Below are 15,661 nucleotides of genomic sequence, written 5' to 3'. Positions count from 1 at the left end.
TTGTAATACAGGTAGTCCTCGACTTATAACCATTTGTTTAGTGACCAAAGTAATAACTGCCCTGAAAAAAGTTACTTATGACCATTTTTTACACTTACAACCTTGCAGCATCCCCATGGTCATATGATCAAAATTCTGGCACTTTGCAACTGGCATGTGTTTATGACAGTTGTGCTGTTCCAGAGTCCTGTGATCACCATTTTTAACCTTCCCAGCTGGCTTCTGACAAGCAAAGTCAATGGGGGGAAGCCATTAACAACAGTATGATTCACTTTACAGCTGCAGTGATTCACTTAACAACTGTGGCAAAAAGGTTGTAAAATAGGGGAGGAGATTCAATTGACAACTGCTTTGCATAGCAATGGAAATTTTGGGCTCAATTGAAGTCATAAGTGGAGGACTACTTGTACACATGTTACAAGATACAGATTTTAGGTTCCACTGCGGTGTTTCAAATTCTCTGTGATCTGTTACTATAATGTTTTGTGATTTATCATCATCTTTGGTTCTGCACTGTATTGAGTCCCTCAGTTATGACTGTTTTCTTCTCATTGTTATCAGTGATTTTCTAACCAAGTTGTTAATAGAAAAATTTGAGACTTGCTTTGGGTTTTTAAATTCAATGTTATATAGTAGCACAGAAAAAGAAGAAGGATTAAGCATTTCCTTATCAGCATTCACCAAAATGGTCAGCATATTAGTGATACATTTTGAATTTATATAGATAATAAAGGAGCTGAGCGTCATAGCAAAGGCATTCTGTTCAAAATATTTCTGCCATTGCTTGTTTTCCATATGCTAATATACAGGTCCTCATTCCTACATAAATCAGATCACTTTTCCCAACATCACATCTGCATATGATGATTCTAAATGAAGGCAAACATAATAAGCAGATTTTAATTTAAATATGTCGTATTATTTTTAATAAAATAAAATCCCTTTATTTTGAATAATTAGTCTGAGAATTGGTTTGTTAATATTCTCTGAATTTTAGTTTTGCTTTATATTGTTTTTCCATAAATTGTTTAATATTGTATGGTGCCCAGAGTCACAATGGCATCAGCTGGCCTATACATTTGATAAATCAATGTATGTATGGTTGTAGTAGAGTTGTCTCAAATAATGACAGCTATAAACCTAATACTTTTAATATATTGCTTAACTTAATAAATAATATTCTATTATAGGAGGTAAAAAGTTTTTTTTAAACCAACCAACAACCAGGGTCTAGTAATTAAAATATTTCTTAAATTTTCATTTAGAAATACATGAATATTTGGGGTTTGTTTTCCTTTCCTTTCTGATAATGACATTTATAAGAGCGGGGTTTTTTTTTGGTTTTTTTTTTTGTAACTTAGCATTTGAAACATTGTGGTCATTTTCTTAATGTTTCCCTGGAACATTTCCTTGTTCCAAAAGAGGAATATTTCCCTCTCTCTCAAAGAAGCCGAGGTCCTTGAGTGGAAAGTGTTATTAAAATTACTTTCATGCCTCACATTGTAACTTGCTACCACAATGATTATTCCTCCCCCCGTTTTAGTTCTATCCGTATTTCTTTCTAAGCACAGAAGGATGCCCCCCCCCCCCGCATCTTTAATGAAAAGAGAATCTCAACATATGGAGACGTGTAATTGAAGCTACAATCCTGAAATATTCCCAGAGTAACTTTCCCAGAATATGGCTAAATAGGGGGTGGTGGTGAAATATACTGCAAATGGTATTCCGTCAGAGGCATTTCTTGGCGTCAGGGACGTGTCCCGGTTAACCATCAGTTCTGTCATCCTGCCGTCCCTTTCTAAGCAGTGGGTCTATGAGCCTTCAAATGAATTATGTTCTGGGGGGAAGGAACGGGATGGGAAAAAAGGAGCTCCGTTGATTAATCATTCCGTGAACTGGGAGATACGAAGAACTTGTGGCTTTGGGGTTTCTTTAACGAGGCAGCGCGCAGAACCTTGTGGATTGGGCTCTCGGTATGATAAGAGCACCTACAGGTTGGACAAACGCTTGAAAATGTTGTCCGAGCACAGGCGCACGGTTCTCTGCATGACAACCTAGTAGGTTCCGTCTCTGTTCCGGAGTAAGCCGCGTGGTTTTCAAAGAGAGCCAAAGAGAGAAACAGCGCTCACCTACTCCGAAGTAGCGCTAACCTATTCCTGCGTATTATTCGAAGGCTAAGGTTGCACAGCCTCTAAGTACAGACCCAGGAATGGAGGTTCTGCCTCTTTCCTCTTCTGGGGTCCCCCCCCCACCATTTAAGAAAGGAAACAGAAGCCGTCTTTTGCGAGTTGCAGGTTGTTAGGATTTCCCTTCTTGCGGAGAAGGGGTGGCCGCCTCATCCTAGGTAGGACCATCCGCTTTGCGCAATGGAAAGGTGTGAGCTGGTATCAGAAGGATAAAAGGGAGGGCTGGCCGGGGTTGGGCGTGGGCTTCTGGAAAAAAAGGGAGTCCGGGAACCCCCGTTCTTCCTAGACCCGCTCTTTTTTAAAAGGAAAGAAAAGAAAACCAGGTACCTCAACATCCCACCTTTTGCACCGTGCGATGCATAGCTCTCTCACCTTTCGCACCGTGCACCCCCCCCCGCAAGCCCCATGGATTTCATAGACTTGGGGGCGAAGGGGTCCTTCCAGTCCTAATGTATAGCACCCACATTGGCTCTCTTTAAGTGTTGTCCTGCACCCCAATGCGATTACTTGGACCACACAGCTAGCCTCATATTTCTTGGGCCTTCCACAAAGATGGATCTATATCTCTCATTTCTAGGGCAGTTTCAATAATATTAAAATACTTAAAAATAAAGTGATGCGAAGCTTTATTGATGTTATATTTCCATGTTTTAACTGGCTATTCCAGGCTGGCGTATCCTAAACTAAGCACATGGCTAGAAGCACCTGCAAATTCTCAAACTGGAGCAGGAAAAGCAGCCTGGCCAGGCATCCTTTTATATACCCATATACCCATTAGGGTTTCTGCCAAATGATATAGATGAAATCACTCCCAGTTTGTTATGAAAGAAACTTTATTTTATTTTTCACAAGTAAAGAATTTTTCTCTGAATTTTAAGAAAATTCCCTTGATCAGTCCCAGTCAAGGTCTGGGATTTTTTATAACTTACCTTTCTTAGCATAAAGCCTTTCTTAATATATATCACATGTTTTTTCAAGGAATTTTTTTTTGAGGGGGGGATGAAGAGAGGAAAGTATGGGTGGAACACCAAGCTAATATCTATTACCCTGTTTTATACTGCTTTTTTTCTTTTGCAAAGAAAAATAACAATTTTCTTTAATTAAATATTACAAAATAATAATTTCAGACTTGCCTGAGTCAAAATCCTCTGATTAAAAGAAGAATCTAGTTTTGCTCAAAGTGGAAAACCAGATGGACAAATGGTTTATGACTGTTACTCTCTTTAAATAAAGAAGTGCAGAAAAAGATCTTCTTAGGATAAATCGATTGTGATTATTTATTTTAATGTTTAGATTTAGGAAGTTCCCACATATTTAGCCCAAACTTTCTGGGGTGCTCGATTAAGGCTGACATATTCCTTAAGGTTTTGTAGTCCAGAAACATCCAACTATAACTCCTAACATATCTAACCAGCCCAGAGATATTGGCTGATTGTGCTGGGATTAATTGTTCAGGGGCATATCTTGGGCACCAGGTTAGACGAGCATTGTGGAAATAAAATAAATAGGCTACCTCTAATGCCCCTTAACATGTACCCCATTGGGCATAGCAAGCAAGAGGATTTAAACATTAGTTTTGCAGGGAGAATGAGCATGAAGTGCTAATACAAGGGAATATGACGACCAGATTAAGGAGCTCTCCCTCTTTCAAAATCAGTTGTTGATTAAATTGTTGAAATTGTTAGCAGAGGGGTCTCTTGTGACTGTGTATTACAGCCTCGATGCCTGCCCGGAGTCTGGGAAAACCGAAACATCAACGGACATTCTTTTCTTCCTGGGTCATTTCCCTAATGAGTCCTTTTGTACCTGGAATTCTTTGTACCTCTGGGAATTTCTCAGGTTTTCCTTGCCCTCTCAGCACAGTCCTTATAAGGACCTTCAGCCCCCACCCCCACCCCCGCCCTTTCTATCTGCTTAGTGCCATTTGAATTCGCCCCAGTGGCTTCCACTTTGATTCCGGGACTTTGAAATGCAAACCTGCCTTTCAATGCAAATGCTCCGAGAGGTTGGCCCAATAATAATAAAAAAAGGCTTTTCCTCAGGGAGGTGCCTTTGCGAAGTTGGGAAGGGAAAAAAAAAAAAAAACCTGAGCAAGTAGTTCAGGTGAACTGTTAATCAGGAAGAGGCTGGGAGTTCTCGGCAAAGGCAAGCCAGGGAAGACGCTGCTGCGGCGCCGGGCACATTATGCACGCTGAGCTACTTGGGGATGATGTATGTGGGTTATCTGTTGGATAAGGACACCAACATGTACCCCAACCCGGTCAGGCATCCGGGCCTGAACCTCACCTCCCCAAATTATGTGCCCGTGCCCTCTCAATACTCGGATTTTGCCAGCTACCACCACATGCCCGGGATTAACAGCGATCCTCACCAGGGGCAGCCCGCGGGTACCTGGGGCTCTCCGTACCCGCCTAAAGAGGACTGGCACTACGGCGCAGGAGCCCCTTCTTCTGTCGCCAGTCCGGGGCAGCTAGGATACAGCCCCCCGGATTTCAATTCAATTCCGCCACCCGGCTCTGGACTACTGCCTCCGCCCATGAGCGCCCCAGTCCCCCAGCTCTCCCCAAACGCGCAAAGGCGCACGCCTTATGAGTGGATGAGGCGCCACGTTCCCACTAGCAGCAACAGTGGTAAGGATTTGTCTCTCTTTCTCTCCTCCGTCTCTGGCTTCGGGGAGGGGTCTCTTTTAGGCCGGGAGGCGAGCAAGTCTCTACGGTCTGACGACTTTTTTCCTTCGCGTCTCTCGGCAGGGTTGAGCTGGCCACTTTATAGCGTTTACTCTTCATTATCTTTCCCCATCAACTTGTAGACACAAGAATTTGTGGTCAAACTACATTTTAACACGAAAAGGGAGGGATACTTGCAAGATTGGCTAAGGATCCAGGAGGTTCGGAGGTGGCTTCCTTACACAGAAGGAACTTCCACTTGTGCAATGTTTGCTAGTTGTACACAATTTGTCACATGTGACGCCTGGAATTATACATGGATATTCGTCGATTGATGAATCCATGACTTGGAAAGGGTCTTTTGTTTCTCAAGCAAAGAGTTCCTGGTTCAGTCCACGGCTAAAATGATAGGAGCCATAGGAAAGCTGGTTGCTGGCCAAAATAGCCTTGATCCTTAGGAATAGGTAGATAGTATTCTAGTCAGCTTGACTGGGCAATAATGGACGAGATATCATCCCATGTTGTGATTGGCTATGGCCTCCCCAGTTGATGACCACATCAGGATAGAATTTGGAACAAATGAATCTTATAGTCAGTATAATATAAGTTTTCACAATTGTTCAAATATTTTGTCAAAAACGGGAATTGTAATGCAGGGGTTATAGTGTACAGGGTAAAGTTACAGAGCTACATTCAAAGGGGGAATTTCAAGGAAATAGAGTGAGTAATATATAAAAATAAATATAATAGAGTACATGGGCTTCTGTTTGTTTGTGTAGGTATGTGTCTGTATATTTCCCTAATCTACATTGAAAGGAATGACTAGAACTTTCCAAGAACTACCTTTTACTTAAGTCTTTCCATGTTTCATTGCCAAACACGTTACCCAGATTCTGACACTGAGTCACAAGTTAATTTTTCTCTCATCAAGTAAAGTTGTAGTAAACTACAGAGAATGATAACTGACACAGGGGACAAAATTAAATACTGATTGTGAAGGCTCTGGTAAAGAAAGTTTTGGGAATTGTCTGCACTTATCTGTGTGATTTAGCAAATCAGCCAGGAAAAGATCACAATAAAAATAATTTGGTTTTTTTGTTAAGTTCTGGGAAAATCTGAAAGGTCACTGTGCATAACTGCCTGCTTCATTTTTGTGTTCATCAAAGTACAGCTGTCTTTCATTGGTTTCCAATTTGATGACACTGTATACTTAATGTTTTTATTCTGTATGGCTACTGTTATCAAATTCTACTGTTTTCAATGAAATTTCATTCTAACCGTTTTTGTTTGTTGCACCCCTTTCAATATGATGAATGGTGACACTACCATAGCTTGGATAAGGTGTATATTGATGTATGTTTCAATACTAGCATTATCCTTTAACATTAATATCCAGCAGTATTATGCCACTGGATTATTCTTCTTCCTGTACAGTCTTTGAAGCTTTTAGTGTACATTCTGGAAACTTTGGGAATAATTCAGGGATGTCCCTTAGGCCCTAGGGCAAATGTTAATCTTCTCAAAAATCTCTCCCTTTCCTATCATTTAGTATGGTGCATACTGTGTAAAATATGAAAATATGTAATCATCTACCACTTCTTGTTCCATTATTAAGAATTCAGATAGAATTCTGTATTTGGAAAGGCAGTAACTTCTAGTTTCTGATTAATATTTCTGTCGAAATGTCCTTGTGTGTCTGCACACATCTAAGCATCTGCACAAGAATAGTTATTGCCTATTTGCTGCATTCTTACTTTCTCTAGACTTCTCAAAAGATTATATTCCCACCTTTCACTTTATAACTGGTGATAGTTCTCTAATCTAAAAACTATTGGGAATACAGAATAATGGCATCTTTGTGTCAGTTAATGTATGAGATAGTGATGTTCCTGTACTATAAGAAAGTGTCAAGTACTTTTTTGTGAATACATAAGTTGCTTATCAGTACATGATTTGCTCCCTCCCCCAATGCTATTCTTAAGAAGTGAAAGCTAATGGCACAATAAATAGGTTCAACTAATGAATGTATGGCACCTTAAATTTTTATGGGACAGAAGTAACAGCAACTGTGTGTGTGATTTAATGGCCCTTATTTATGGGAACCAGCTCCATTGATCTCAGCTCAGTTATTTTTTAATAAAAAGGTGAGATTTGTAAAGGGTTTTCTTCTCATATGAACTGATTTCCTACTTTCATCTTTAAAAAGTAATATGAATATAAAATAGGATTCTTTGCAGAAATGTCTATATGCATGCTAATAGATAGCTTGCTTTTTATTGTAAATTTGGTTATAAAGCTGGGATTTATAACTGAATGGAAAGATAATGTAGGCGTTTAATTTTTTTTGTCGTTTTATTGACTTTAAGACAGCCTACATTCAAACAGTTTGCTTCTCTCAACACCACTACAGTAAATGTTAGAAATTGCTGATCGAAGCACGGTGAACTAAAATTAGTTCTGAATGTTGCAGAACCGACATACTGTTCATTGTGCTTTTTATGTTTTTTCAAACGGGGTTCGATATTTTAAAATGCCCAAACCGGGTGACTATAAATGAGCGCCCCTGCATTTTCTGACGACAGGAATTTATGCGCATTTTAGGCGATACGTTCCGTCCTAAAAGGCTCGCGTCTCTGAGCAGAAAAAAGGCGCGAAACAGGTTTCCCGCCAAGCCTGGTGTACCTCGTTGCTATCCCCCTCCTTCCCTTCCCAACTTCTTTCTCGGGGGCGTTGGATCATTCCAGCGCCGAAACTCGGCCTCTAATTTTGCGGCCGCGCTGAACTCTTGAACCCAGGGCGAGAAAGGAGTTTTTAAGAGGACCCCGGGGTGACGCGGTGGGAAAGTGGAAGTCTCTCCCCAGGCGAAGGCAAATGAACATTCTGGGGTGACAAAAGACCCCTGCACCGGTGCCCAGTTCAAAGGCGGCAAGGCCGGCGACCTGCCTCATGAAAGGCCCTGCGGACGCCTCAGTCAAACCCGGGGCAAATTTGCAAGCGTGCTGCTTTTGTTATGCTGATCGGCCGAGGGGCTGCGTGCGGCGGGGCGCCCAGCGAGCCTCCTTGTTCTCAGCTTTGAGGATTGGCGGCTAGGCGGCCTTTGAAGTCGGGGGGCACTTCCACTTTCCCGCAGGCCTTCAGGTTGGGCCGCCCATACGAGGCCGCCACCGCCGCTTTCGCAGTTTCGGGCTCCTGGGCTGGCACGACGCTCGGCCTCTCGACCAGAATATTTCGCGCGAAGTTGGTTTGTGAAGGGAAGCGAGGACGCGATGGAATAAGGCGCCGCGTCGAAAACTTCAGCATAAGCGTGCAGGACTCTTAACCCGCCGTCCGTTGCGAGTGAGGCGGCATATAAATTTAATAAATGTTGATGGCAACGGCGACTTCAATTGGAGCGGGATCGAAAAAAAAGGATATTTGAAATGTGTGGTTAGGGTTGCCAGGTCTGCTTCCAAAAAATAGCGGACAAGCGGGGGGGGGGTTTAAGTAGTAAAAAAAGTAGACTGTACAGCTTTAGATTATGTACCATTTCGTCATAAAGCTTTTGAATAAAAAAAATGTCCACTATTTTATGAAAAAAAATAGTGAACATAATGTGAAAAAAGTGGACTGTCCACTCAAATAGTGGACACCTGGCAACCCTATGGTTGTGAACTGCGCTGGAAAGTTTCATTGGGCCGGTGGCTGGCGCTGTAATGGGCCCCAAAAGTCAAAATTGTCAAGTTTTCTTGGCTTCAGAGGATGAAGTTTAGGCATGTCCTTTACTCTCCCATTGAAAGCAAGAAGACTCCATCTGAATACCTTTCTTCAGAAGTAGCTGCCCCTTCAGGGCAATGAAATTTACATTCAGGAAAATATATATTCTCTATGCAGTCTGGAACAGGGGCTAGGGGTTTTGTTTTGTTCATGCAAGTATTCATCTGTCACAAAAATGTATCTCCTTTCATGTAGTATGTAGTGACTGCCTTGCACAAGGTTTACTGAATACCTCCACAGCAAAAATGATGGCTTCCCCTATTATTTGCTCCCTGATACTCTAGAAGTTGTGTGATAAAACGATCCCAGGATAATTTGCTTTCTTCAACCTTCTTTGTGGTCTGTGATCATATAGCAAGTTAGCGCAAATCAAATTGGGTGCTGAATCATTAGCGATCAGGAGTAGGATACTTTTATCTTACAGGCTCTGGCTAATATTGCAATGTTACACACTGATGAAGGAGCTGGTGGAAGAGATCTTACCTTCCCTCTACAGTGCTGCTGCTTTGTTCTGAGAATCCCCAAATTTATGGGCTATTTCATTGAGGGTTGATAAGGAAACTTGATGGAGGCAGTTACCGCTTTTGTAGCATTTAACATGCGGATGATCACATGTCTAATACACCAAGAATGCAGAGTCTATTAATTTATGTAATGGAATCATTACATAACATTTTTTGCATCTTTATATTCATAAGATTTAGTTATCCAGGTTTCAGACTGGATATATTAATCCATAGTAACACAGTTTGGGCATTGCTCTTTCAACTTGTTGGATTGTTGACTAAGAGCCTGCAAGACTAATAATTAATGGGAAGATCACACTTTTGTTATCTGAATGGTTAACTTCAGAGCCTTTTTTTTTTTTTTTTAAACCTGGAAAGGATTTTAAATGAAAGACTTGATACCATCTTAAATTGATCAAAACTAGGTCAAATGATTTGGAGGTTTTGCTTTATTTTGTAATAGTAACAAAGAAAACAAAACTATTTCAGATTTTGCATAAAATAAAAACACAATAGAATTATACTAAGACAGAAATACTGACTGAATTACCTCTAACTAAATTAAACCTAATTTGATAGAAAACAAAACTCAAGATATCTTTTTACAATCTTCTTGATTACAATCAAGGAAATCGTTTTTCTTTAATGCAATTGATCTTTTTATTTCTTAAACACCCTGTAAAGTAACACACCATATTACCAAACAAACTACAGAAGAAAATCTTTTTAATATATAGAGAAATATAGATATATAGTACATAATAGCATTAAAAAACTTACATATATCAACTTTATTTCAATACACAATAAATAAATACCATTTTAAACAAATCTAGCAGCTCCTAAGAACTTTATGAAAAAAATAATATAAAAATGTTCGAAAATATCCTTTAACTATTATAAAATTGCTAAACTTGATTTTTTTAAAAATAAAAATACTATTACATTGAAACAGAGACAAATCTAAGGATCCTTTTCATTATTACTGTAGTCTGAAACCTAGTGATAAAAAAAGTTCAGAAGATTTTATAGTTTTTCCAAAACTGATCCTCATAATTTCTGAATCACAAGTTATTGCCAAAATATACATCTATAATTGCTTCTACTTAAGGTTCATTTTTCACATTAAACTTTAAACCTTACATTCAAGATATTATAAATTTTGTTTTGATATTTATATGAAATAATGGTAGAACATAAGAGTTTCAGGGAACTGAATAAATGAAATGTTTATTTTAAAAGAAAGAATAATGAAAATGACAGCTAAAACTATAACTCATTAATGAAGATCTGTATGCTGTTAAAAACCAGACACGATTGGAATAGCATATTCCAGTAAAATTGCTGTTCTTGTTGACACCAATAGCACTATAACAATTTCTTTTTATTATTGTTTTTAGACTATCACGGGTGAAATATGACCTTAAATCATTATTATATAATTGTTTTAAAAAATTCACCCAAGTTCAAACTGAATTTCATCTTCAGCTTCAAAACAGTAGGAGTATCTTCAATTTAAGGATATATTAATGAACCAATACAGGACAGGGTTTTTGGCCACTTCAAAGGAAACTGAGATGCTCCCCTATTCGAAGGGAGTCCATTATGGAAGTAAAACTCTTAACATTTCTCTATTGAAAACTTAAGGATAATTTTAAAATGGATCCTTCTGGGTTATTCCAAATATGGATTAAAGATCTATAATCTTCTATAATGCCTATCAATGGCTTCATGTCTTTAAAACATTAAAATAGTATCAATAGTTTTGAGATTATGGTTGATGTATCAAAAAACTGTATTTAGAGAGCATTAGACTCCCCAAAGACAATATACTTGAAACAATGGACGTAAGTTTTTCTTGTTGGAAGTAAAATAAAATTGAGGTTTCATTTTGGAAATTGTATTTTAATTTATATAATTGTATGGGGAAATCTTTAAATGTTAAAGATATTAATATAATATTGAATTATGTCCCACATTTTGAAATTTGACTTGGACAGAAATTATGGTTATGGAGGAAATGGCTCAAATATTATATTAAGAAATTGGAAAAGTTATATTATTCCAGATGTTAAGGAATGTATTTTGAAGATCTGTGATTTGTCTGTTTTCAAAAAGACAATACGTAATAAATTACAATAGTAATAATACAGTAGAATAATATAGTAGTCTGTAGTATTTGTTAGCAAAGCAGTGATTACTGATAACTGTAATATATAAGATATGTACATGTGTGTATGTTTAGCATCTTAAAATCCTATTCCTTTTTTCAGTTTTTCAGTTCTCATTTTATTGTGTGTGGATTTTTTTAGTGTAGTTACTGTTTTGTCAATATAGGTAGTCCTCTATTTATGATTACAACTGAGGCCAAAATTTCTGTTACTAAGCAAGACAATAAATAAGTGAATTTTGCCCCATTTTACAACCTTCCTTCCCACAGTTGTTAAGTAAATCACTGCAGTTGTTAAATTAGTAACATGATTGTTATGTGAATCTGACTTCCCCATTGACTTTGTCAGAAGATCGCAAAAGTTGATCCCCTGACCTTAAATATAAATATAAATATCATAACGGTTTTAGTAAAGTATTTTTACTTATATTCTCCTGGTGGTCGTATTTTATTTGTTTTGAGTATAATTATGCCCAGGAGTCGTATTTTTACGGATATTATCAAATATCATAAATATACGCCACTTGCCAAGCGTCCAAATTTTGGTTACATGACCATGGGGATGCTGCAACAGTTGTAAGTTTGGAAAACTGCCATACGTCACTTTTTTCAGTGCCATTGTAACTTTGAACAATTGCTAAACGAATAGTTACAAGTCAAGGACTACCTGCATTTTGAAAAATGGTTGGAATTGTCTTGTAATTAGGGTATAATGGCCTGAAGAGAAGATTTATTTAAATATGCAGGAAATTCAAATTAGGTAAGTCATATATAAGTCTATATAGTGAAAATTTTAATGCTAATTTGAAGTAATGCCAATTGAAACAAATTGATACAAATTAATTTGGGGTCATTGTTGTTCTCTGACCTTAGTTGTTTTCTTGCAGATGTTTCCCTTAATATCTACTACTTCATATTGAGCTAATATAGATCTTATTGTTATCAACTAAGTAAAACCATCTTTGTTACATTTATCAATAGTTTTAAACTTATACATATCTTAATTGTATTTGCATTCAATCCTTATATACAATCAATGTCCTGTTATTGCTTTTCCCCCCAGGCTTTAATTTCCCCTCAATATTCAACTTAACATTTGGTATTATAATTTCCAAGCTTTAGGTGACCAGAGTTTCCCTCATCTCAACTTCTACATTTCCCCCTTTTTATAACAAAATCTAATATTCTAAATACACATCTTATCTATCTATCTATCTAATTTGGGGTCATTGTTGCTCTCTGACCTTAGTTGTTTTCTTGCAGATGTTTCCTTACTCAATTAGGTAACATCCTCAGTGCAAGGACTCCACTGAGCTAAAAATATTCCAAAATATTGATAAAAATTACTTTGACTTCAGTTAGTACAGTACAGCTAAAACATGTCATTTACATGAATGACTGATAAAGGTATATGTAATCAAAGGGACAACTTATTACAACTTTTGTAATAAATAAAAATCTTTAGGATACAATTAAGATAAAAGATAAATGAAAATTATGAATTGATGTGACCACATTATCAGCCTAAATAGATCAATAATTGGCATCTTGTTGCTACTATAGTAGGAAATTATCATTTGCCCTACAAATATGGACGTCTTAATTATGTAAATAATAAATCATAATTTTTTGCAAATTGTAAGTTTTTTGCTTAGCCCCATTATAAATAGCTTGGTAATGTTATAGAAAAATAACATGTTAGATGCTGCTAGAAAAATAATGGGTTGGTATTGCAATTTCTAACCAGGAGGGAGGACCTTTAATGAGTTACTTTTTAGTATTATTTAGATGGCCAGATAACTTTAAAAGATACATCCTTTAATAATCTTGTATCAAATTTCATACAATTTATTGTAACTTTGTATTTAGGTTAGGGTTTGAAATCAGTTGGTTAAAGTTACTGGTAAACTTAAACACGTAAAATGTAGGCTAATAAGAGCCATTGATTTTAATCTAGCCTGAGTATCTGGAATAATATAACAATCGTACTGCATCATGTAGATTATGCATCAGTGTTACAGGTAGGATATTAAGTAATTTTAATTGTTAAACTTCAGTTTTAAAGTTTGTGTAATATATGGATCACACTGAAAAATCTCCTTACCCACTTATAGTAGTTTTTGAAAAGATAGCAAGGTGGAGACCGACCTGACTTCAAAGATTATGCTGTATCGAGGAGACTGCCACTGAGAAGTTCTTTCTGTGGGATGCAGTTTCACAGATTTCCCACAGGATGGGTATCCCAAAAATCTTTTCCCAGCTAGATTTGGCAAAGCAGGAAGATTCTATTTAGAGGAGTTAACAAAAGACCAAGGTGTATAAAGATTTATTGATAATTATCAGCATCCCAAACTAGCTTGGAAAGTTACTATTGAACTGGCTAGCACTTGTCAACAAACAGCATTCTGTCTTGCAACTTCCAAGTTATCTTCAACTGTAGCCCCAATAAAATAGCCCAAGGAAAAACAAGAACTGAGTCACTGTTTTCAGCACCCCAGGATCCAGGAAGCATGGATGCTAGGCTGATGTCGTGAGATTGCCATTTGCGGATCTCTGCCACTTTTTCCATTGACTTCACTTTTTGCGAGGCGGCAGTGAAGGTTGCAAATGACGATCACGTAGCTGTGGGATGCTGCCACCACCATAGTTAAGATAGTGTCCAAGTTGCAGTCACATGACTACGAGGAAGCAGTGACAGCAACAACTATGAGGAACGGTTTTAAGTTCCCTCATTCAGTGCTGTTGTAACCTAGAATGGTTACTGAAGAAGTGGTCATTAAATGAGGACTCTGAAGATGGAGCTTGGTAGAAAGCATAGGGAATGGACTTTAAAGGACAGGAGAAAAAGTTGCTACCAAGGGAACAGTTAAGTAAGGGGAGGTACTTGAACTTGGGGCAAGAAATTAATTTGAAAAAAATGTCTTGGGAAAGGCCATTTCTAGGACACATAAGTGAGGTAGCAGGTAAGCATATTCATACTTGCATGATTTTGTACTATAGCTATTATAATAAGAGTAGTCCTCACCTACTTTTATTTTTTTTTTTAAGTCTGGTCCACCTTATAGAACTGACAACCTTCCATGGAAGCAGAGAGTTCTGTACCAATAAAATTCTATATTGCTGAAAAGCAGTCAGACCCCAGGCATTCCTTCAAATGTTTAAGACATAGAAACAGGAGATCCTCGCATCTGTTTAACTTTGGGTAGAGATACAGAGCGGGGTACTATTATCAAATTAATTATATTTGCAGTAACTTTTAGAAGACATCTTGGAGAAGACATCCAAGAATACCATAGATCTCCAAGAAAACAAATGAATTGTTAAAAGAATCAAACCAGAGTTCTCATTTATGGCACAAATGAAGAGGCTTGAATTATCCAACTTTGGATATATTAAGCCAAGACCTAATTTTCTGGAGAAGGTGCTGGGAAACTGGAAGGAAAAAAGAGGACAACTAGCAACAAGGTGGACAACCTCAATTATCGTGGTGCTGAGCAGAAGATCCGAATGGCCAAGTTTTCTCCATTATTATGGAGGAAAAAAATATGCGCTCACTAAGAGTTGGCACCAATTAATGGCACATAATTATTATTTTTATTTATACCTTTAGAGTATATTATTATTATTATTATTATTATTATTATTATTATTATTATTATTATTATTATTATTATTATTNTTATTATTATTATTTATTGAATTTATATACCGCCCTATCTCCCTTACGGGACTCAGGGCGGTGAACAGGCGATAATAAAAACCACGATAAATATACACAAGTTTCTGTTCTAAAATCAAATTAAATAACAGGCCTGCTCTAAAAGTACCCCATACAAAACCCCCACTAAAACATAATCAAACTACGCCAGCATCTGTCACATAATTTGTTTTAAAAATAAAGTCAATAAAAATCCTTTGGTGAAAAGGAACATTTCACCTTATGGTTACATTAGGTGGTATAGTAGATCATAGAAAATAAATGCCCATCATAGAAAATAAATGCCCATCATAGATATTCATTTTTATACTATGATGCTGAAGCCCCTTTTCCTGCTATTTTCTCTGTTGAAATTATCCCATCCAAGTCCAGACTGCTTGCCATCTGAAGCAAATAGCAATTTACTGAAGTATTTCAGCACTACTCAATACTTCAGCCATCGAACTGAATCTTTTATTAAATTTGTTCTACTTTTTTGTAATGCTAGTTTCATAAAGGATAGAAAAGCCAGAGATATGAAGTCAGAGTGGAATTACAGAACTGTGAAAGAGGGAATAAACGTCTCTGCAATTCTCAGTCAGTGACATCTCCAGCAAACCACAATAATGGCAAAATAATGTCGCCTCATGCATATCGTAATTTTGCTATCATTGTTATTTGCT

General features: G+C 37.5%; 1 protein-coding gene across 1 annotated transcript; it reads left to right on the top strand.

Moving 5' to 3' along the window:
• Nucleotides 1-4,395: 4,395 nt before the first annotated feature.
• LOC107294992 (homeobox protein CDX-1-like) lies at nt 4,396-4,816 on the top strand (the record flags this gene model as incomplete). Its single annotated transcript, XM_015824277.1, has 1 exon — nt 4,396-4,816. A coding segment is annotated over exon 1 (421 nt), but the record flags the coding sequence as incomplete, so codon positions are not given.
• Nucleotides 4,817-15,661: the final 10,845 nt, after the last annotated feature.

The sequence above is a fragment of the Protobothrops mucrosquamatus genome, unplaced genomic scaffold (assembly GCF_001527695.2).
Source record: "Protobothrops mucrosquamatus isolate PMUCROS unplaced genomic scaffold, P.Mucros_1.0 scaffold2179, whole genome shotgun sequence".
NCBI lineage: Eukaryota > Metazoa > Chordata > Lepidosauria > Squamata > Viperidae > Protobothrops > Protobothrops mucrosquamatus.
Note: the sequence above shows the minus strand (reverse complement) of the source record. Positions and strands in the feature narration are given on the sequence as shown.